General features: G+C 47.7%; 1 protein-coding gene across 5 annotated transcripts in view; it reads right to left on the minus strand.

The window, feature by feature from the left end:
* Positions 1–24,904, minus strand: part of CCDC33 (coiled-coil domain containing 33) — a 243,129-nt gene that overhangs the window by 205,397 nt on the left and 12,828 nt on the right. For all 5 annotated transcript variants that reach the window (XM_053273156.1, XM_053273159.1, XM_053273158.1 and 2 more), the window contains one exon: positions 22,503–22,666. In XM_053273156.1, the coding sequence (XP_053129131.1) occupies positions 22,503–22,666 (164 nt within the window). The remainder of the gene's footprint in view (positions 1–22,502; positions 22,667–24,904) is intronic.

A 24,904-nucleotide genomic window follows, 5' to 3' on the forward strand; every position in this document is an offset into this window, starting at 1 on the left:
TAGCCCACTCTCCGCACAGACAATCAGCCCTGGGCGGCTGGATCGGCCAACCACATGACTGCCGGCTCTGACACAGAGCCAGTGGGGGCTTCAGGGATCGGGGCCATGTGCCCCCAGGAAGTCACAGGATGCCCCACGCAAGTGCACAGGGCACTCTTGGGGGGGGGACCCTCGATACTGGGAAGCTGCTTGTAGCCTCCCGATCTGAGGTCTACTCGTGTGTTGCCGCGCGCCGCTGCGGCACATGGGCAGGGAAACGAGGTTAATGGAGTGCCCGCTCCATTAACCTCATTTAAGGGGAGGGTGTTTTAGGTGGGCTAGCTGCCTTGGGAGCACCAGGCTCACCCATGAGCCCGGTTGTTCCCACCATCACTGGAAAGAGGGCTAAGCTCCCTTAGCTTGCTTTTCAGTGACCGTGGGTATAGAGAGTGATTGTCTTCCTCATGAACCCCACCACCATCAGGGGAGGTCTGGTGTCGAATACCACCAGCTCTTTTGATGGCAACCCCAAACGAAATGAAGCTCCCAAATGAAATCAGAACCTCCCCATCTCTGACAGTGTCAGCTTCCACACGGGCACGAATGTCACACAAATGGCCTCCGAGCATACGCGGAGGTCAGAGCTGTGCCGCTAAGGGGGCCACGCTGCTGGGGGCAGCGCCTGGGTTTAGAGCAGGCCTGCTCAACTTCAGCCCTGCTGCAGATGTAGGCCTACAACTCCCATAATCCCTGACTATTGGCCACTGTGGCTGGGGATTAAGGGAGTTGTAGTCCAAAAACAGCTAAGGGCCAAAGTTGAGTAGGCCTGGTTAAGAGGATCCTCCGCCACCTAAGATGTCCTCTTGCCATCTGCTCCCCAGACGCCCTTAGAAACCTTTTAAAGGAAGGATTCCCCTTTGCTTGTAAAGGGAAATCCTCACCAGATCCTGCTTTACAAGCATAGCCCGTCAAAACGGGTTGAAACAGGTTGACCCGGTTCGATCGAATGGACCAGACTGCTGGTCAGTTCCACCGAACCAGTTTTTAGACCAGCGATTCGGTTCAAATTAGAATCGAGCAACAAAAACCGGTTCTGGGCACACCCCTAGATGCTGGGCAATTCCTCACAGGCACCCAGTGTGTGTTCTCTAATAACCACTCTTCTGCTCGTTTCTTTCCCATGCACGTTAACATTTCCTAGGGGTCACTGCCATGCTCGCTCCCTGTTCTACAGACACAAAGGCAGAGCTCATTTCCCATTTCAGTGAGCCACAAACAGCTGCACAGAGCCAGTTTTATGACCCACCAAATGCTGTTGAGACCATTTGTGTCTATGCAATGAATAAAAATTGTGTCTATACGATGAATAAAAATTAAGAGGAGTGGGAATACAAAAAGGACATAATGTAATTGAAAGCCAGGAGACCGCAGGGAGCAATTGCTCAGGTTGCCTTGTTATGGCTTCCACTTCATCGGGGAAAATGTTGATGCAAGAAAGTGAGCTTGTTGGACGAATGTTGAGCTGAGAACCCCTTGGAATCTTCTCTGGATTCTCAAAGAAAGGCTAGACACGTGTTTGGTTGTAGTGAGTCCGAGCCTGAGGTTGAGCAGGCAACACCAGCACTAGACCCAATCTCAGGTCTGGATCAGAGCCTGAACAAGTCCTGAAATGGGAAGCTGGTGAAACAGCATCCTCAGAACCTGAGTTCTTCAAAATGGCACCCTCGGAACTCAAGCCCTCTGAAGAGTCAGCCCTTCCCACACTGTTGCGCTCCGCAATATCTGCACGCCAGAATTGACAACAGGCTAGGCAGGATAAGAGGGGGAGAGGGAGAGGGAAGGCAGACTCCAGGCTAGGGATAGGCAAACTTGGCTCTCCAGCTGTTGCTGAACTACAACTCCCATCATCCCCAGCTGCATTACTTTAAGGCTTCTGTTCTCCAAGCAGGAAGGCAGAGCTCAAGAGTGGGCAGCCAACAACCTGGATGGCTTTAAGAAGGGTTTAAATAAATTCATGGAGGACAAGTTTATCAATGGCTACTAGTCTGAGGGCTATAGGTTGCCTCCAGCCTCAGAGGTAAGGTGCCTCTAAATACCAGTTGCAGGGGAGCAACATCAGGAGACAGGGCATGCCCTCATATCTTGCCTGTGGGCTTCCCAGAGTCATCTGGTGGTTGACTGCCAGGAACAGGATGCTGGAATAGATAGGCCTTGGGTCTGATCCAGCAGGAATGTCCTTATGAGGGGTAGCCTGATCTCAGAGGTCTTTAAGGGCCTAGTCTACCTCTGAATGCTCTTGGAGCAACTTGTCCCATGGAGCTGTCCGTGGTGCTGCCACCCACCGCATCCACCACCTTTCAGACTTGTTCACAGGACAGAACAAGACACAAGGATAGATGTCCCACAAATCAGGTCTTTCTGCAACACTGGGGCCACCGTAGCAGGATCTGCACATCGTCTCATCAGTTCTCATATATTGAACTGATGCATTCAAAATCCTCCATCATTCCATTTTAGAATATCAATATATTCAGAACCAGCGTGGTGTAGTGGTTAGAGTGCTGGACGAGGACAAGGGAGACCCGAGTTCAAATCCCCATTCAGCCATAAAACTAGCTGGGTGACTCTGGGCCATTCACTTCTCTCTCAGCCTAACCTACTTCACAGGGTTGTTGTGAGGAGAAACTTAAGTATGTAGTACATCGCTCTGTGCTCCTTGGAGGAAGAGCAGGATATAAAATGTAAAATAGATAGATAGATAGATAGATAGATAGATAGATAGATAGATAGATAGATAGATAGATAGAACAAAGCATTGCGCTCCCATAGATTGCCCTGGCTTTCACTTCCTTGTTATTTGTATCTCCCCCCCCACTTCCTTGACATAACTGAGGCACACATGCATCGATATAGCACTACCAAAAAGCAATCTGAACATATGGAAATGTACATAACGCTGAATCCAGATTTTTTTTTTTGGTATGGTGTTTTACTGTCCTGCAGGAGTATGCAGCCATAAAACTTTGCACAAAAATAATATGATGCCATCAAACATGATCATAGCAACATGGCCTGTTTTGTAACTTAAAAAGGGGGAAAGCTACCAGTAAATAAAGGAACTGAAAGGTGCCATGAATGGCACACGCTCCAATTTTGCAATTAGTTTTAGAAGTTTTCTTCATTATGCCAGTATTGCCAAGTGCAGAGCAGAGCAAATGTACAAAACAATACAACAGTATGAACATACGAAAAGTCCTGCTGGGTCACGCCCAAGGCCTATCTAGTCCAGCATCCTGCTTCACACAGTGGCCCACCAGATGCCTCTGGGAAGTCCAGAAGAGGGGAGGGCATGCCTTCTCTCCTACTGCAACTCCCCTGCAATTGGTATTTAGAGGCATCTTGCCTCTGAGGCTGGAGGTGGCCTATAGCCCTCAGACTAGAAGCCATCGACTGACCTGTCCTCCATGAATTTATCTAAACCCCTCTTAAAGCCATCCAGACTGTTGGCTGTCCCCACATCTTGTGGTAGAGAATTCCAGAGGTTAATTATGAGTTGTGTGAAAAAGTCCTTCCTTTTGTCAGCCCTAAATTTCTTGGCAATCAGTTTCATGGCATGACCCCTGGTTCTAGCGTTATGCGAGAGGGGGAGTAATTTTCTCTCTATCCACTTCCTCCACCCCATGCATGATTTTACAGACCTCTTATCATCTCTCTCCTCAGTCTTTTCCCCCAAACTAAAAAGCCCCAGGTGTTGTAGCCTTGCCTACAATGAAAGAGGGGAAAATCTGTTCATCCTTATAATTACAGAAAGCTATAAAAAGGTAATTTTAATATGCAAGATCCAGGGGTGGGGAAACGTGCCAGTCAGTTATGTGGAAATTAGCCGCGAATGACAGCACTTCCATGCTTAGTCTCACTTGTCGTGGGCATCTTGCTAATTCCTGTTGTCGAATGCAATTTAGGTGAGTCTGGGCTGGTTCCTTATGCCTAGCAACTGCCTCATTAGGGGGCCACTCTGCTCAGAGAACACCAGTCCTCCAAGGCCAGAGTCTGCCCGGCCCTTTGCTCCGCATATTCTCCCCACTATGCCGCATTTCACGCTCGGAGAGATCAGCCAGCATTCTTGCGAACAATAACCAATTCTCTGCCACCTTGCTTTCCTCACCATGGTTACTAAAAGGCACCTGATGCACACTGCATGCCTAATGCAGCCTCTCCGGCTGCCCCAGGCCGCCCCCTGCCACCTTGGTGGGCTCTCGTGCGCCCACCCTCTGTTGCCATGGTGACACCGTGATGGAGCCCTGTCAAGAGGCAGAGAGAGAGAGATGCACCGGTCACTGGCAGCCGGCATGTGACCATTTAGGCTACTGATGTTCACGTCTCTCGAGGTTATCGGGGCATAATTGCTTTATGGAAATCGGTCTGGCTCCAGAGGCAATGTGGCCGGGGCACTGGCAAAGGCTGGATGACAGCATCTCCGGCTGATGAGAAATGGCGGCACTGTGGGATTTTGCGGGTTTCACGTGATTGGCTGTTTTGGCCGAGAAACAAAAAAGCAAAAACTGGCAGGGGCACTAGGACTGTGCAAGTTGGAAGATTCCGAGGACCACATCAGAATCCCCACCGCCACCCAAAAGGAGGAAGCTGATTGCAGGGCAACTGCCCCATGTGAACTCCCCCACGGTGGAGGGGGTCCCGTTAAATTTCAACCCAGCACTGGCACAGGGAAAGTTGGGTAGCTGTGGGGATTCTTAGGAGCCACTGGGCGGAGAGTGATGCAGGGGAAGCTGGGGACAAGAGCGGAGCAGCCAGGAAGAGGCACAGGGATGCTTGGGGGCTGCAGTTCCTCCCAGAGAATGGTTCCTCCCCTCCTATGGCAGAAGTTCTGGGGGGAAAGGACAATCCCCAGGCATCCCTGCGTTGCTTCCCAGGCATTCCATCCACATTCCCAGCCTCCCCTGCATCCCTCCTCAGCTGCACCCAGGGGTGTGCACAAAACTGATTTGCCCAGTTCGGTTCGAGTGCGAACTAAACCGGGCATGTTCGGTTTGTGCCCCCAAAACAGACCCCTGGCTCGGCTCAAATTCGAGCCGGTTATGGGTTCTAAAGTTTAAAAAAAATTAAGGACTCACTGCCAGGTACTGCTGTGGCCTCAGGACAGCATCTCTGCCATCTCCTCCTCCCCCTGCCAGCCTTCCCCTGCTCTTTAAAGGGCTGTTTAGGCCTATTTTGGGGGCATTTTGGGCCTTCCTCCAGTGGCCATTTTAGAGGCCGCCACGCATGTGCCCTGGACCCCAGGCCATGCAAGTGGCCAGGGTACCTGCAAGGCAGCCTCCGAAATGGCCGCCGCCACCAGAGGAAGGGCCGGAATGGCCCCAAAATGGGTCAAAACAGCCCTTTAAAGAGTGGGGGGGAAGTCCGGTGGGGGAGGGGAAGATGGCAGACACACACACCCCTGTGGCTGCAGTAGCATCCCTGGACCTGGTTGTAAGTGCTTAAAAAAAATTAACTTTAGATCCCCCAAAGTGATTCCGAGCCAGACTGGGGATTTCGGTTCAAGGTCAAGCCCTCAAGCCAGCCCAGTTCAATGGTGAACCAGTTTGATCTCGAGCCAGTTCGCACATCCCTATCTGTTCCCCGGATGCTTCCAAGAGTATCTACAGCAACTCAGATTTCCCCGCACCAGAGCTGAGTTGGCATTAAAGAACCCCTAATGGTACTACAGTGATTAGCTGCTTCCTCGTAGTGGAGGGCAGGAATTCCAACATGGGCGTCCAAAGCTTCCGAACTTGAACTTCCTGCTTCCCAGAGCAATCTCATCCCCTAAGGGGAATAGCTTGCAGTGCTCAATTCTGGTTTCCCATTCAAATGCAAACCAGGGTAGACTCTGCTTAGCAAACCACACAATTCATGCTTGCTACCACAAGACCAGCTGTCCTCCCAGGTTCCAAGAGCAGGGTGTTATAGCACATTTGAACCACATCTGAGGGGGAAAACAAACTCAAACAGATAGATTCTCCTAACTCCAACTTGCTTGCTTTTTAGACTCAGTTGCTTTTTCAGTAATCCCCAATAACTCAAGTTATTGGATGTAAGGATGTTTAGAACAAAACAAGACTGAAAAGCAAATCTACTGTCAGGAGTTTTTTGTTGTTGTTTTTTGTTCAAGTATTGCTCGAAGTTGAATCTCAAAGCAAAATGAGAAAATGGTGATTTATTTATTTTTTAAATCAGATTCAGATCCTGACATTTTACCCAACTGGAATTTGGGTCAAGTTTCCTTTCTACTACTACTACTACTACTACCACCACTATGAATACCATGAGCCCCTGGTGGCGCAGTGGTAAAACTGCCGCCCTGTAACCAGAAGGTTATAAGTTCGATCCTGACCAGGGGCTCAAGGTTGACTCAGCCTTCCATCCTTCCGAGGTCAGTAAAATGAGTACCCAGAATGTTGGGGGAAATATGCTAAATCATTGTAAACCGCTTAGAGAGCTTCGGCTATAGAGCGGTATATAAATGTAAGTGCTATGAATAATAATAATAATAATAATAATAATACATAGCAATACCAGGGGATAGCAAAATAGAAGAAAAAGAAATAGAAAAAAATCACAAAATACAAAGATCTACAAATTGAGATTGAAAGGCTGTGGCAGAAAAAGACCAAAATAATCCCAGTGGTAATTGGCGCCCTGGGTGCAGTCCCGAAAGACCTTGAAGAGCACCTCAACACCATAGGGGCCACAGAAATCACCATCAGACAATTACAAAAAGCAGCTTTACTGGGAACAGCCTATATTTTGCGACGATATCTATAATAACCAACAGTATTGATAAAATTCAGCCATCCCAGGTCCTTGGGAAGGACTCGATGTCTGGATAAAACAAACCAGTCAATAACACCTGTCTGACTGTGTAAACAAGAAATAATAATGGGGAGCCAGTGTGGTTTAGTGGTTAGAGTGCTGGACTAGGACTGGGGAGACCTGAGTTCAAATCCCCATTCAGCCATGATACTTGCTGGGTGGCTCTGAGCCAGTCACTTCTCTCTCAGCCTAACCTACTTCACAGGGTTGTTGTGAGGAGAAACTTAACTATGTACACCGCTCTGGGCTCTTTGGAGGAAGAGCAGAATATACAGTGACTGTATAAACAAACAAACAAACCGCTCTTAAACCAAAGTTCTCAAAGCAGTTTACATAGGTAGTACATAAATAAGATGGTGTTATGATCCCTGATAGCCATGGTAAACTGGGGTGAGGGTGGGGGATGGGGGGTAGCAAGGACCACATGACTAATGTCATCAGTTGGCAAAGAGCTGCTCAAATGCTGTGGTGGTGGCAGAAGGAAACAGGTGAGGCAGAGGAGACAGCAAGGGCATCTGTCCTGTTGCCACCCCTGTAATTTACCACCTGAGGCAATTACCTCACATTGCCTCATGGAAGGGCTGCCCATGATTTTAATATTTGATCATGTAACTGGTAAAAGCAGGTCATAAGTGCCCCAGTTAGGAACATAGGAATCTGCCTTATACCAAGTCAGAGACCCTTGGTCCATCTAGCTCAGTATTGTCTACTCAGCCTGGCAGCAGCTGTCCAGGGTTTCAGACAGAAGTCTTTCCCAGCCCTACCTGGAGATGCCAAGGATTGACCATGGGCCCTTCTACGTGCAAAGCAGATGCTCTGCCACCAAGCTACAACCCCATCCCAACATTGGAAGCTGCCTTCTACCACATCAGATCATCAATCCATTGAGCTCAGTGTTGTCTACTCTGACGGGCAGCAGTTCTCCAAGGTTTCAGGAAGCAGTCTTTACGAATACGAATATGACGAGTATTTATATACCACTTTTCAACCAAAGTTCCCAAAGCGGTTTACATAATCAATCAATCAATTAAATGGCTGCCTGTCTCCAAAGGGCTCACAGTCTAAAAAAAAAAACAAAACATAAGAAAGACACCAGCAACAGCCACTGGAGGGATGCTGTGCTGGGGCTGGATAGGGCCAGTTGCTCTCCCCCAAATCATCACTTTAAAAAGGTGCCGCTTTGTTCAGTTAGCAGGGCTTTCCCAGATATACCTGGTGATGCTGCCACAGATTGAACCCGGGACCTGCTGCATGCAAGGCAGATGCTCTGCCACTGAGCTACAGCCCCATCCCACTTGCCTATTGGAGGATCCATGGAAACAGCAAGGACCTTGCCTCTGTGCAGAAGAGGCTGGACCAGAACAGCTTCAGAAGCATTCTGGTCTTACAGTTCCAGCGGTCGGGACTTAAGCCCACGGCAGACAGCAGGCCAGATCACAGCCATTTTATCTTGCTTTCATCTAGGCCCTTGGTGCAGGAAGCATGCCCAAGGTCCCTCCTTTCTCGTGTTTTTCTGCTTGCATGGGGGATGAGGGTGGGAAGCAGCAAGCTCTGTTGGTTTTAATCTCACACGTCGTCGTTGTCTCACCGCTTTGAATGTCACTTCTGCCTGCAGGCGGGTCTGGGGTGGAGAACGGCTGCCTTTGCACTCAGGCATTTCCTGCGATTCTCGCTCAAATGTTTTGCAGTGTGCTTTGGCCAGAAATGTGGTACTCATAAATGATACAAGACAGATATGGGGGTGGGGAGATATCTGGAATCAGCTCCTCGCCCTACACATTTTTCCTTACTCCTTTTCATTGCCTTAGCCAAGAAAAACGGGTCACACATTTCTTGCTGGTAGAATCCTGCGGTGCCCAAGCATTCGTTGTCCGAACCTGGGTCAGGCAAGGTGAGAAGTCTGGAAGCACCAGCTCCTGAAGCTGCTAACCAGCAAATCGCTGGCCACAACTGAAAGGAGGAGAGCTGGTCTGGTGGTAGCAAGCATGAATTGTCCCCTTTGCTAAGCAGGGTCTGCCTTGGTTTGCATTTGGATGGGAGGATGCGAGCGCTGGAAGATTTTAGGTGGGCCATAGCTCAGTGGAAGAGCATCTGCATGCTTGCATGCAGAAGGTTGCAGGCTCAATCTCTGGCAGCATTTCTAGGAAGGGCTGGGAGAGATTCCTGCCTGAAACCTTGGAGAGCCACTGCCAATCAGTGTAAACAATAGTGGGCTAGATGGACCAGTGGTCTTGCCTCTTCCTGAACTTCTAGAGCATCTCTCCTTCCAAGAGGGCATCCAAGCCTATCTTCCGCTCCTCCTGAATAGACCCATCAGAAGGAAGGCCTCAAGCAGGGAGGTATGCCCTCCGCCTTTTGAGCCAGAGATCAGCCCAGGGACAGGACTACCTCGCTCCTGGGGATCTGGAAGTGATAGAGATAGCTCTAAAAAGGGGGCTGGGACTTCACCAGAGGGCTCCAGGTCCTCAGTGCTCTAGGACTCCTCCAAGGGAGTGGCTAGGGATGTACAGAAACTGTTCGAATTGAACCCGGTTCAATTCGAAGTGGCCCAGTTCGGCTGGTTTGAGTTCGAACCGAACTGGGCCCAGTTCTTTGCTGCTGCGAGGCAGGGGGATTCCAGCAAGGCCTAGAGGAACCAGCGCCAGTAAGGTGCCCTCTTGCCTGCCCCTCCCCGCTCCCCCTTCAACCCCTTTAGAGTTAGGAATCCCCTTTGCTCGTTCAGGGGAATCCTTACTGGATTCTGCTTTACAAGCATAGCCAACCAAACCAGGTCTCGAGCCAGGCTGAACTGGTTCAGCTGGGTCTGACTTCATGAATTGAACTACTGGCTGGTACTAATGCAGTAAATACATGCGCCCCACCTCCTGCTCTCCCGTCTACATTTAGATGAGATGGAGAGCTCCCTCTCTGCCATCTCACTGACTGCAGAGAGGACGGTCACTGGTCAAGTGGGAGTGGGGAAGTAGGTGCCTGCCTTCCCTCCAGCTCCCCCCACCCCATTTGGTCATGAGAATTACCTTATTGTTTTCTTGAATATGAAATGTTAATGTACATTAACATTGTTGGATGGATTAATAGTTCAAAGTTTATTTTTCATCTGATCTGTGTGATTAAAAATTCTCTGTATGTTTTTTAGGACAATAAATAAAATTACTTTTAAAAAGGAAACAAAACATATGCAAGAACCAAGTATTTGTGAGACATCTAGGAACATAGGAAGCTTGGTCCATCTAGCTCAGTATTGTCTACACGAGGGTTGCCATGTCCCCCGGAATATAGGATTTTGGCTCCTCCACTCAACTGCTAAATTCCACCTGGATTTACAAAGATTTCAAATGTGCTACCTGGATTGCCCAGATTTTACCCTGGATCCAATCACATGGGAGGGCAGAGAAGGAGGGGAAAGTATACAAATCCGTCAAATAAATTAATTTTCAAAATGCAAATTGGTTTCCACATAATTTGCATAATATGCAAATTAGGCCACCCGGATTTGGGAAACTTGAATATGGCAACCCTAGTCTACACAGACTGGCAGCAGCTTCTCCAAGGTTGCAGGCAGGAGTCTCTCTCAGTCCTATCTTGGAGATGCCAGGGAGGGACCTTGGGACCTTCTTCATGAAAGCAGGCAGGTGCTCTCTCCAGAGCAGCCCTTTCCATGTCATAAGAAGCAGAACATAATGTGCGTGAGAACGACTGTTTATCAGCCTTAAGGCGACAAAATCCATAATACTGAAAAAATAGCAAATTGAACCAGCTGAAATTCAATCAAGCTGGCAGAATTTCCACAAATGTTCACTGCTCAGTGCCAGGAAAAACTGGAATTGAAATTCTGTTTGTTCGTTGCAAGGGTCATTATATCTTGGCATCTTTGGCTTGGATGATGAAAGCTGTAGTCCAACAACAAAAGGACCCAAAGTTGGGAACCCTTGTTCTGTAAGATAAAGGGAGATATAGTCGTCATCTCCAAATATCCAAAGGGCTGTCACACAGAAGCAGGTGTACTCCTGCAAGAAGGATGAGAACCAACACAATGAAGTTATGAGGAACTTATTCTGTGCATACAGATTCGAGTCGAATCAATTTGAATTTGATTCAAATTGATTCAGTCAAGTTTTTTGCACATCCCTAGGAATTTCCTGCTTGTAAAGGCTGTTTGACAATGGAACCATCTGCCTTATGCAGAGACGGGCTCTCCTTCTCTAGAAGTTTTCATACAGAGGCTGGGTGGCCATCTTTCAAGGATGCTGCAAGGAGGTGGAGGTTGGATTAGAAGACCTCCATGGTCCCTGCCAACTCCAACATTCTATGATCCAAGCAGAGGACGCCCAACACATATGACTTGGAATCCGATTCACTAGAGATGCTAGGGATTGAACCTGGGACCTCCTCCATGTTAATCAAGTGCTATGGCACCTCTCACTGAGAGCGGGGTCTATTGGGATAAGAACAATTGGATACTATGTATATAAGTCTTAAATGCAGTTAACACTGCAGCTATGAGCCCCTGGTGGCGCAGTGGTAAAAAAAAACTGCCGCCCTGTGACCAGAAGGTTACAAGTTCGATCCTGACCAGGGGCTCAAGGTTGACTCAGCCTTCCATCCTTCCGAGGCCGGTAAAATGAGTACCCAGAATGTTGGGGGCAATATGCTAAATCATTGTAAACCGCTTAGAGAGCTCCGGCTATAAAGCGGTATATAAATGTAAGTGCTATTGCATTTGGAAATTGTATGACAGATCTGCTTCCCCCCCCCCCCTCCTTCCTCAATGATGTTGAGGCTGTTGCAAACAAGATCAGCCAAAGACATCTTGTGGTAGCAAGCATGACTTGTCCCCTTAGCTAAGCAGGGTCTACCCTGGTTGCATATGAATGGGAGACTAGAAGTGTGAGCACTGTAAGATATTCCCCTTAGGGGATGGAGCCACTCTGGGAAGAGCATCTAGGTTCCAAGTTGCCTCCCCGGCATCTCCAAGATAGGGCTGAGAGAGATTCCTGCCTGCAACCTTGGAGAAGCCACTGCCAGTCTGTGAAGACAATTCTGAGCTAGATAGACCAATGGTCTGACTCAGTATATGGCAGCTTCCTATGTTTCTATGACTGCATTGCAAAATGAAATGAGCTCCTCCAAATTGACTTTTCCTTCCCTGGCTGCCTGCCCAAAGCACACAAGGAACATAGGAAGCTGCCATCTATCGAGTCAAACCATAGGTCCATCTAGTTCAGCATTATCTACACAGACTGGCAGTGGCTTCTCCAAGGTTGCAGACAGGAATCTCTCGCTGATCTTGGAGATGCCAGAGAGGGGACTTGAAACCTTCTGCTCTTCCCAGAGTGGCTCCATCCCCTAAGGGGAATATCTTACAGTGCTCACATGTAGTCTCCCATTCAAATACAACCAGGGTGGACCCTGCTTAGCTAAGGGGAGAAGCAATGCTTGCTACCACATGACCAGCTCTCTACACTAGATGGACATCAACAATGAGGTAGCACTATCTCAGCAGCAAAGCATAGTGGGAGTCAAAAGATGGCCTTCCAGGTTCATGCCATGCCTGGGGCGGCCTTTCCAGGAGGCAAGATTGCCTCAGGTGGCAGATAACTAACAGAGCAAAGAGCTAACAGAGCAAATAGGCACCTTTCTAAAGTGGCAGTTCTCTTTACTGAGCAGCGGGGAGAGCAACTGGCCCTATCCAGCCCCAGCACAGCATCCCTCCAGTGGCTGTTGCTGTTGTCTATCTTATATTTCTTTTTTAGATTGTGAGCCCTTTGGGGATAGGGAGCCAAAAAAAAAGAATATTTATATCTATATAAACTGCTTTGGGAATTTTTATGGGAAAGCGCGGTTTATATATATATTTATTTATTTATTAGCAAGTAAGACTTGTCCCCTTAGCTTATCTATCTATCTACCAAATTTTTACACCGCCCCAAACTTTCATCTCTGGGCAGTTAACAATAGCATAAAACAAGTTAAAATATATACAAAAACTTAAAGCAATTTAACAATTTAATAATCACCTACAAATTAAAACCTTAACATTTTTAAAGAACTGAAAAACCTTGGGTGAAGAGGTGGGTTTTCAAATGCTTTTTCTGTCCATTGTCAGAGATGGGGAAGATCGTATCTCAGTAGGGCGCACATTCCACAGTCTCGGGGCAGCAGCCAAGAAAGCCCGTCCCCCGTGTGGCCACCAGTCGAGCTGGCGGCAACTGGAGACGGATCTCTCCAGACGGATCTCTCCAGATCTCAATGGGCGGTGGGGCTCATAATGAAGAAGACGTTCTCTTAGAACATAATATGTTAAAATAGTTGACCTATTCATATTATTGGGGTGCCAATGGGGCAGCAAGATGCCCTCTTTAAAAAGTGTCAGAGGGGGAGGAGAGGGTGAACATGCCAAGTGAAATTTGGTGGCCTGCCTCAGGCCCACAGAGATCCCGAGCCACCCCCTTGCCACAGCTCTGGCCCTACATGAGCTCATCCCGGACAGAAAACAGGAAGAGACCATTGCTGGTGGTTAACTTGCACATTCTTCCCCAACTCCAGCTTATGACAAAGACACAAAGGAAGCCATTTGGGTTTAATTACAGCATCATGGAAGGCATCGTCTGGGGTGGAGAGGCAGAGTGGGCGGAGAACAAAACAGAGCCTGGAAATCGGGAACAGCTGGCCCAAACAAATGTGTGCCTTGTGAGTCAGCACTGGCCGGCCTCTTCGCCTCTGCTTTGAAGCATCACAAGCGGTGCCCAAGACCCAGCCCTCGAAGTCTAAATCCTTGCAGGCCATGTCTGACCACTGATGAAAGGACATAAAAGGAACTCTGCTAGATCAGACAAAAGCATCTCTCTAGTCAAGCATCCTGCTTCCCATAGGGACCAGGTGTCAAGAATCTCCCACACGAGACCTGGGAGGAAGTCTGGAGAGCTGGTCTTGTGAGAGCAAGCAGGAATGGTCCAGCTTTGCTAAGCAGGGTCCACCCTGGTTTGCATTTGAATGGGAGACTACATGTGCGAGCACTGGAAGATATTCCCCTTAGGGGATTGATTGACTGACTGACTGACTGATTTTAAATTGCCTTTCATTAAAACAATCACAAGGTGGTTTACAAAACATTAAAAAACAATATAAAACTATAAAACAGTTACACAATACAATATTAAATAAATAAACCGAATCACCCCCGTTCTGTTCTGTGCCCGAATCTGGGCTACCCAAATCACCCCTGATTCGGTTCGGATTCAGATTAAATCCGAATCCGAATCCAAATCGATTTGGGTATGAAAAATGGGTCCCAGGGGCAAAATAGTGGGGTGGGGTGGTAGTGCCCAATGGTTGGAGGCTACCACCCAAAATTCTATGATAGCTAATGAGATTTTCAATGAAACACCACGAATCCACTCTAATTTGCTATCATAGAATCCACACTCAGAATACCTCAGAAACAACAGAACCCTGTACCCCATGGGTTAGAAACCCATGGGGTGGTTGGCACCCTATGTGCACTACACTACCACTCACTCTGGGCCACCCCAACACCCTCCAAGTGCACTTATGGGGCTGCTGAAAGCTCCATGAATACCCTATGAGGAAAAACCTTAAAGACGCATAAACTTTAACAATTCCCCAAAAATTATCGCTCTGCCCAAATCCTTTGAAAAAATTCAGGTAGCTTCCTTGACCCTACCTGGCACTACCACCAACCCCACACTGCTCTAGGCCACCCCTTTGCCCCCTGTGTGAAGCTATACATTTGCTGACACCGCAATGCTTCTCTATGGGGAAAAACCTTAAAGATGTGTAAATTTAACAATTCCCCAAAAATCAGCCCTCTGCCCAATCACTCTGAAATTGGGGTGGTAGCCTCCACCCATTAGGCACTACCACCCATCCCACTCTTTTTGCCCATATCCCACTCTATGCCCCTGAACTACCCCAAAGACACTAAAACTTCAAAAAATTCCCCAAAAATCAGCCCTTTGCCCAATTCCTCTGAAATTTGGGTGGTAGCCTCCATCCATTAGGCACTACCACCCCACCCCACTATTTTGCCCCTGGGAACCAAATTCGAGCTGACATCACATCAGACCTTTTTGCATTCAAATCAATGGAGGCAAAAAGGTGGGAAATTCAAAAGAGACGTCAGCCCGAATCACCCGAATTTTTCGGGCCCAAATCAGGGGTGATTTGGCTTGGCCCTGAAAATATCGGGGGACATCGGGGTTCAGACCCGAATTCGGGGTTCGGACATCGGGGTTCGGACCCGAATTCAGTTCGGACCCAAATCACCCGAAATTGCTCATTTCGGGCACAGATCGATCTGTGCCCGAAATTTTTTGCACATCCCTAGTATGAGATGATGCCTTTCAGCATCTTCCTAGATCACTGCTGCCCGATAGAGGTGTTTCCCATAGTCTGGGAAACATACCAGTGGGGATTCGAATCAGCAAAAATACAAATCTAATTAAAAGTTTTCAAAATACACAATGAGCTTTATTCAGAGGAGATGAGGCATCATTACTGCACTCTTTTCTGCTTGAGGCAGCTTTTTCTCTCTGAAATAAGAGGTTCGTCTGAAGCCACATGAATGATGGGGCCACTCTGGGGCGAGTACATGCATGCTTGCATGCAGCAGGTCCCAAGTTCCCTCCCTGGCTTCTCCAGATAGAACTGAGAGGGACTCCCGCCTGTAACCTTGGAGAAGCCACTGCCAGTCTGGGTAGACAATACTAAGCTAGATGTTCCAAGGGTCTGACTTGGTAAGAACATAAGAACAGCCCTGCTGGATCAGGCTCAAGGCCCATCTAGTCCAGCATCCTGTTTCACACAGTGGCCCACCAGATGCAACTGGGAGCCTACAGGCAGGAGTTGAGGGCATGCCATCTCTCCTGCTGTTACTCCCCTGGAACTGGTACTCAGAGGCATCCTGCCTTTGAGGCTGGAGGTGGCCTGTAGCCCTCCGACTAGTAGCCGTTGATAGACTTCTCCTCCATGAAGTTATCCAAACCCCTCTTAAAGCCATCCAGGTTGTTGGCTATCACCACATCATGTGGCAGAGAATTCCACAAGTTGATTCTGCATTTTGTGAATAGTACTTCCATTTGTTGGTCCTAAATTTCCTGGCAATCAATTTCATGGGATGACCCCTGATCATGTTATGTGAGAGGGAGAAGAACTTCTCTCTATCCACTTTCTCCACACTGTGCATGATTTTATAGACCTCTATCTTGTCTCCTCCCAGGCAACCTTTTTCTAAACTAACAAAGCCCCAGGTGTTGTAGCTTTGGTAGAAGGCAGCTTCCTATGTTGAGACCTTCTCGGGGAACCCACCTCTAAATCCAACAGACTCTGAGCAGCCAGGGCTTTGTGCCCCTCCTTCAGTCAGCCCCTCAGAGCTCTGGGCCCTCCAGTGGGTCTCCTGCTCTATCCTAAGACCCTCTGCATCAGCCCCTGGGCTCCAGGAGTAGAGGCTATGTGGTGCCAGGGCTGAGCACCAGCAACCAAGGAGGAGTCCTTGCTTGGCTGACTGGGGCCTCCTTCCCAATGGGTCACTTCAGGAATAAGGGGAGTCCAGCTCGGGTGCCTGCTTTGGACTGAGGCTGGTCTGAAACCCAGAAGGAGTGGGGTTCCCGATTACTACATAACCCAGGCTGCAGCGAGGTTGAAGATTCGGGGTAGCCGCCCATCGCCACTGCCAGCTTCCACAGATAGGAACATAGGAAACATAGGAAAGTGCCATATACTGAGTCAGACCATTGGTCTGTCTAGCTCAGTATTGTCTTCATAGACTGGCAGTGGCTTCTCCAAGGTTGCAGGCAGGAATCTCTCTCAGCCCTATCTTGGAGAAGCCAGGGAGGGAACTTGGAACCTTCTGCTCTTCCCAGAGCAGCTCCATCCCCTGAGGGGAATATCTTGCAATGCTCACACATCAAGTCTCCCATTCATATGCAACCAGGGCGGACCCTGCTTAGCTATGGGGACAAGTCATGCTTGCTACCACAAGACCAGCTCTCCTCTCCTTGGTTGGCTGATCTGCCTTTGCCAGCAGTGCCTATCCAACTCCGTGGTCTGGTCATGCCACTGCACTGTTGCCCTGCTCCATGCCAGGGCAAGAACAGACCTACCTTAAAGGGGCCACCTGTTCTTGCTGAGAGGGGGCAACTCCATGCTAGCTCAGCAACACAGCCAGTGCTGGGCACGTGGCAAGTGCACAGGGACAGAGGAGGGGCTGGCAGATGGCCCTCAGAGGCCCACAACCCAGGACTTTGGTCCCCCGGTTCAACGGCAGAATGCCACCATTATAATATGGTGGTTATATCTATGGATTGTAGATATCTAACCCCTCCGCTTGAAGCCAGACTTTGCTGGATCAACGACTCCTTTACTTAGCAGAGCCTTCAGGCATGAACACCTGCCAGCTCCCTCCAGGAAACCCATAAGCAGAGCATCAGGGCAATAGCTCTGCCCCTCTGTCGGGGTGTGCACAAAACTGGTTTGTCCAGTATGGTTTGAGTCCAAACTGGACTCGAACCGGATCAGGCATGTTTGGCTTTGCACACCGTTGAACACACACACACACACACACACACACACACACACACACCGCCCCCACCGCCCCCGGTTTGGCTCAAATTCATTTTGGAGGCTGCCATGATAATGAGCAAGACTGGAGCTGTTCCAGCGTTGTCTCCTCTCCCATTGAGCAGTGGAAGAGGAACGATCCACAAACTTGATTCCTGTACTGCAAAGAATGTTTTCCTCCATTTCCTCAATTTTCCTCCATTTTGAAGGCTGCCACGCATGCGCAATGGATACCTGTGCAATGGACACCGGGGCCACACAGGTGCCCATTGCATATGTGCAGCAGCTTCCAAAATGGCCACCACAAATACACAGAGGCCTGAAATGGGCCAAAACGTGCATTAACTAGGCCGTTACAAAACCGGGGGAGGCTGGCGAGGGGGAGCCTCCGGAGATCCCCCCGCAGCCATGGAAGCAAACCCCCCACAGAGGGGGTGAGTTGATTTTTTAAAAAAATAGTCAGAACCCCCGACCAGATGGGTGGTGGGGGACCTCAACCTTGAGCTGAACCTGGGTTGGTTCAGTTCGAGGCCAGCTCAATGTCAAGCCTTCGAACCAGGCCTGTTCAGTGTCGAGCTGTTTCGAATTTGAACCGGTTCACACGTCCCTACCTCTCTGTCTGCCCTGCACACCCAGCAGCTGGTATCCAGTGACATGCTGCTTCTTAATGAATGTGAAGCTTCTGCACGGTTGTCACAACCAACCACCATCCGAAGGATTATCTTCTACAAACTGATCTAATCACCTTCTCAAGCAATCATGTCATCTTGTGGCAGTGCATTCCACAGATACTTCTTCTTGTGTGAAGAAGTACTTGCTCTTGTTTGTCCCACCTGCTGCCAACCCATTTCATTGGATGACCCTGAAACTGGGTATGATGAGAGGAGGAGGGGAGAAAGAAAAATCTCTATACACTTTCTCCACATCATGCAGAGTTTGATAGACCTCTGCCATGCCTTTCCCTTCGTGACCTTCCTATATACTTATCTTCCTCTAATGCTTGAAATATGTAGATCCAGAATCCTGCACTTCGGCTTGTTCCACTGATTTCCAAAATGAAAAGCAAAGCCCTAAAGCTGGTTGTATGCAATGTGTGCTTTGCAAAAAGAGAGAGAGAGAGAGAGCGTGCACCCTGCCAATCAATGAATTATAATGCTGGCTTGCAGCCCTTTGTGCTATTCCATTTTCTGGTCTCTCCCTGTGCACAGCTTGGCATCTTGATCCTGCCCTGGAGATCTGCTCCAGTCTGGGTTACAGAGTTCTGATATGGAGGCACCCCACGCTTCTCTTCCTCCCTTTGGTGCTAATTTATCCAGGCTATGAAACCTCAGCAAAATGGATAATGGACAGATCTATACTTGGAAAAATGCCAGCTCTTCTGTACGTTATTCTAGGCACATTGTAAAACCATGGAAGTTGTTTTTCAGGGAGGAGAGAGAGAGAGCATTCCACATCAGGCGGCTAAAATTAAGAGGCCTGACCAACACCAAGCCCTGCCTTCAAATTTCATCCAGTCCTTCCTAGATCAGTTCTCCCTTTGAGTAAGTATGAGAAATGAAATATATAGAGCTTTGACTGTATTATTCATAGTCGCGTAGAGAAATAGTACTAATAAGTAAAAATACCAATAACAATTTGGTATTTTTTGGTAAAAATACCAAAAGATAAGATACGCTAAATAACACCCAATCAGAAAAGACCTAAAGGGTAGTCTTTAATTCAGAGTCATCTTCTATTCAGGTAGATATGATTATTTCCAAGCCAGGATCTGCAGAAACCAGCAACTTCTCAACTTATTTTGTGTCATTTCTCCTGCTTCAGCTAATCGTGGAGAAGGGCAAAGAGATATACTTCCAGCACTGCTGGAAATCTGATCATGCACTTTTGATCTTATCTTTGTGGCTTTTAAGAGCCAAAAATGAAAAGCTGAGATGGTCAGGATCTCTGCACCAAAGACAAACTCCCACACCAACAGGTGTGATGGCAAATTTACAAAATAAACACAGCCCGGTATGCAAGTTCAGAGATCTGGGATTCAGGGACACTAAATCAACACCACCTCTAAAGAGATAAGCCCTGTTTGAATGGGTGCTATGCAAATATGCAGCACTTCTGCTTCACTTGATGCTGAAGAGGGGAATTGTATGACCCAAACAGCCCCCTCCGACCCTTTTAAGAGCTGCTCAGAATTCAGACACTCTGCCTGCCTGATCATAAAAAAAATCAGCAATGCCCTTTCAATTAATCTGCCATACCAAAATTACAGAGCTGTAATTGAGTCCCAGGATGCCTCTGTTTTGCACTAGTAAGGAAACTCAGAGCATCAAGGCAGGCCACTATTTTATTTATTCCATACAAGATTCAAAAGGCCAGTAAGCATCACCCCAGCCCCCAAGCTCTTTGGTGTAGGATATTCTTTCCAGCCTCAGAAGATGAGAACAAAATGCAGGATACCTCTGAATAGTACAGGAGAGCTGGTCTGGTGGTAGGAAGCATGACTTGTCCCCTTAGCTAAGCAGGGTCTGCCCTGGTTGCAGATGAATGGGAGACGTGATGTGTGAGCACTGCAAGATATTCCCCTCAGGGGATGGAGCCACTCTGGGAAGAGCAGAAGGTTTCAAGTTCCCTCCCTGGCTTCTCCAAGATAGGGCCGAGAGAGATTCCTGCCTGCAACCTTGGAGAAGCTGCTGCCAGTCTGTAAAGACAATACTGAACTACCTGGACCAATGGTCTGACTCAGTATATGGCAGCTTCCTAATGTTCCTATAACTCTTATATCATTGAGCCGCCCTCCTGTCCTAGGAGGGCAGCTCGACCTCAAGTAGGCTAGGTGGGAGCACAGGGAACATATGACAACACCCCCCTCCCCAAGAAAAAGGTTAACAGCAATACTTGCAGCTCCAGTAATCTTCTTTATTGTCAGTTCACAGTCCAGAGTGAGTGATCACACAGCTATTTACAGCTGTTATACTGTAGGTTCACCTCACCAGTTAGCTTGTTTGCTCTTCCTTATCTCCTATCTTTCTTCTTGGTCCTGTGAGATTATTTCACTCCACTCCTCTCCACTCCACAGCCTTATAGACTGGCTGTTGGGGACAGGTCCCCTTTTAAAGCCAACTTCACAAGGATAACTTTCTGCTCCCCAATGGACTGGACTAGACTGGACTCATTCAACTGGACTGCTCTCTGGACTCAACTCAGTTTGACCCAACCCAAAGGCTATAATTTTTTTCATTTTGGGAAGATATTACATGTACTCTCTCCCTCTTGTTAGTGGGCTGGCTTCCTTATATACAGGTCTGTATCAGAGACCCTGATGAGCTACTCCATCCTTCAGGTGTGTGCCTGCAGAGGCAACGATCCTGCGTGTCTCTTCCAGTTCTTAAAGGGCCATGCTCTCTCCCTAGCTAAGTTGTCTCCCTTCTTTCCCAATCATAAAGGCTGTCAGTCACAGCTTTCTAAGCAAGTCCATACGTAAAGAATTCTGTAAAACTGGAATGGGAACTCAACATGTAGTATGAGTGGGTTCTCTAGGTCACCACCACTCACTCTATTCCTCTGCTTTTTCATCCTGCTAATTCACAGAACCCAAAATTTACTCTCACTGAATGATGGAAAGCAAACTCAGAAGCGGTGCTGAGTCCTTCCCATTCCAGTCCAGCTCAAAATGAAGTTCACCCCCCGCTGCTAGCTAGCCCTCCCAACCAGTTTCCCCACTCCCTTTCCAAACAAAATGACTTACCTTTGAGATAGGAGTGGGAATGACAGACAACATAGAGCTCAGCAGAGACAGGAAAGGCTTGCTGGCCTCTTTCAGCAGGGACCACAGGATATGTACTTTCCTTTGCATCCCAAAGTGAATCAGGAGTCAGAGAAAACTACAAATACTGTGGCCCCAGGCCATCTAAAATGTGTTAAAGGCTCCTTTCAGCTCAGTCATTGCGTGTATTTATTTCTAAAACATATAGGCCATCTCATCACATATTAATGCACAGGCTGTAACCCTGTTTTCGACACATACATATCCCCCCAAATTAAAATGACCAATGAAAAGCTTGCAGCTGTAGAATTTAACATTTATCTATGTTGTACTGTTGGGAAGACATTGCCAGAAAAAGAAATTGGACATGAGACCTTTTGCAGTTCGATAAAAAACAGCAATCCACTACTGAATGCCGGGGCAGTGGTAATTAGAGTATTTTTTATTAGAAAACTGTTTATTAACACATGATTTTCCAACATGGCTACAAGTCCCATCCAGGAAAGAGGATATCCAGAGATATTCATAGAGTGTACGCTATCATGTGTGAGGACTGCAAATAAATATGCCTATTTCATCATGTGTATACAGAGCAAGAATCTGCAATTTCTGCCTGAGCATGCAGTGAAGCGGACAGGTGTGTACACATGATATACATGTTTTCACATACACAAAAAGTGATGTTCCTGTAGGAAAGTTGATGTGTACAAAGCGGTCTTTCACTCACAAGAGGACTTTGGCTGTGAGCTCAGCAAAGTGGTCCCCACGGTACCGTTATGTTACTGCACTTAGAAAAAAAATCTCTCTCTCTCCCTCATATTTATACAGTATACCACCCCATATAAAATTTCTGGGCAGTTTACAAATTAAAACTCAACAACAATTAAAGCCTCAAATCATCTAAAACAAATTAAAATAACCATCACTAAAACTTGAAAACATTATAAACTAAAAGCTGATAAAAATTAAATAAATAAATAATATTTCATTTATTTATTTATTTAATAATTTTTATTTTTATTTATTTTAATATTTATTTATTATAAAAATAATTTTAAAAGCTTATAAAAATAAAGATAAAATTAGTGCATTTTCAAAAATCTCTTAAAACAGTCAGAGATGGGGAGGTTACGATTTCAATTTGGGAGCACGTTCCACAGACCTGGGGGGCAACCCAACAGAAGGCCAGGTTTGGGGTCGCCACCACATAAGCCAATGGTAACTGCATCTGGACCTTCCCCGATGATCTGAATCGGCGGTGGGGTTCAAATACTTGAAATACCTGGATAAAACGGAACTCTGAAAAGATACTCACACAATGACAAAGGGATTGGGAACGTGCCCCTTCCGGGTAGAGGGTAAATTGCTGGCACCATGTAGCGTGACTGTGATGGATTCCTTATCAGGATTCGCCAGGTGCCAGTCGTTGGTGGCTGAAGTGAGCACAGCTTGTCCTTGTTCAGCGGGATCCTCCTTCACCTGCCAAGTGCAAGCATCAGAGATGTCAAAAGAGTGTTCTGAGTCAACATAATCTAGATGCTAGACTTGCCCCTTAATTCTGGCTGATATGGATGCCTCTTCATTCAAGCCTGTTCTGTCCCTGATACTTTGGGCTGCTTCACCCATGACTGCAAAAGAGCAATTGTCATGATTTCATCATTGGTCAACTGCACTGAACATCTGAAGGACATCTGCACATAGCCTGTAATGAAGGACATCTGTAATGAAGGGTACCTTTCAAAAAATAGAGTAGTTCACTTATTTTTAAGCCACTTTGGGAATTGGCGTGTGTTTTTAAATGGAACACAGGGTATACATGAGGCACGTAGCTATAGGGCTATATATATATATATTCATTATATATGAAGATAGATAGATGATACAGAGACAGAGATAGAGACAGATAGAGACAGAGATATATCCAAAGTGAAAGTTTTAACCTTTAAAGCCTAAATGGATTGGGAGCAGGTTACCTGAGAGAGTGCCATATGTACAAGAGCCACCATTGGACAAAAGGGTTCAAAGAACCCAGGCCGCCAATGGGGACAGGCCACCAAGAGAACCCCGCCCCGTGGCTTGGGCTCCATAGGAGCCCAAAGCAAACTCCCCCCTCCCACACCCAGGCCGCCGAGAGCCCTGGCGAACACTTCACCAATTATTTCAGGCAGCTCCGACTGCCTCATAGAACATTTTCCCCTTCCTCTCCCTCTCTGGAGGGCAAGAAAGGGGAAAACGTCCTCTTAGGCAGCCAGCCCTGCCTAAAATGAGAGCCAAGAGAGCTCGTTCAGGCTCTCGACAGCCCAAGCCACGCCCCCTTGCACATGACAAAGTCACATGACAAGGGGGCATGGCCTGGGCTGCCGAGATCCCGAACGAGCTCTCGGCTCATCATTTCAGGCAGGGTCATCTGCCTAATAGGATGTTTTCCCCTCTCTCTCCCTCCAAGAGGGAGAGGAAAGGAAAAACGTTCTATGGGGCAGTCGGAGCTGCCTGAAATAATTGGCAGAGAGTTTGCCTGGGCTCTCGGCAGCCCAGGTGTGGGAGGGGGGGAGTTCTCTCTGGGCTCCTATGGAGCCCGAGCCACGCTCTGTGTGCATGATGTCACGCACACAGGCATATTTGAAGGGGCCGCTGAGCAGGGCTGGACGCAGGCTGCCGCTTGGCTGGCTCTGCGCCTGGTACCGACTCACACATTCAGATCTTCTTTGGAGGCCCTGCTCCAAGTACCCCTTCCAAATGAGGTGAGGTGGGTGGCTACTAGGGAGAGGGCCTTTTCAGTGATGGCACCTTGTCTATAAAATAGCCTCCCCAGCAGTGTTCCCTCTAACGGACTCCCAGATGTTGTTGACTAAAGGTAAAGTGTGCTGTCGGGTCAGTGTCAACTCCTGGCGCCCACAGAGCCCTGTGGTTTTCTTTGGTAGAATACAGAAGGGGGTTACCATGGCCTCCTCCCATGCAGTATGAGATGGTGCCTTTCAGCATCTTCCTATATCGCTGCTGCCCGATTATAGGTGTTTCCCATAGTCTGGGAAACATACCAGCAGAGATTTGAACTGGCAACTTCTTGCTCCCTAGGCAAGTCATTTCCCCACTGCACCATTAGGTGGCTCATATGCGTTTACTAGCGAACTATGACAAAGAAATTGCTTCCAGACCAGTCTCAAGAATAGGGGTGTGCATTTTGGAATTTTCTTGTTTTGATTTGTATCCGAATCGAAACATCCCCGTTTTGTTTTGTACCCAAATTTTCTGAATATGAATCAGCCCTGTTTTGTTTTGTAGCCAGATTTTCCGAATCCGAATCGATTTGGATTTTTAAAAAGGGTCCCAGGGCAAAAAGAGTGGGTGGTGGTGGTAGTGTCCAATGGGTGGACGCTACCACCCAAATTTCAAAGGAATTAGGCAAAGGGCTGATTTTTTTGTGAGTTTTTTTTAATGTTTACACATCTTTAAGAATTTTCCCATAGGGAATAATGGGGATTCCAGAAAATGTATCGCTTCAGATCAAGGGGAAAGGGATGACCCAGAGCAGAGTGTGGTGGGTGGTAGTGCCCAATGGGGGCAAGGAAACTTCCAGAATTATTTCAAAGGAATTGGGCAAAGGGCTGATCTTTTGTGATTTGTTGAAGTTTACGTGTCTTTAAGATTTCTCCCATGGGGAATAATGGAGGTTTCAGAAGCCCCATAATTCTACTTGGGGGGCACTGGGGTTGCCCA

Source organism: Hemicordylus capensis, chromosome 10 (genome assembly GCF_027244095.1).
Source record: "Hemicordylus capensis ecotype Gifberg chromosome 10, rHemCap1.1.pri, whole genome shotgun sequence".
Classification (NCBI taxonomy): Eukaryota; Metazoa; Chordata; class Lepidosauria; order Squamata; family Cordylidae; genus Hemicordylus; species Hemicordylus capensis.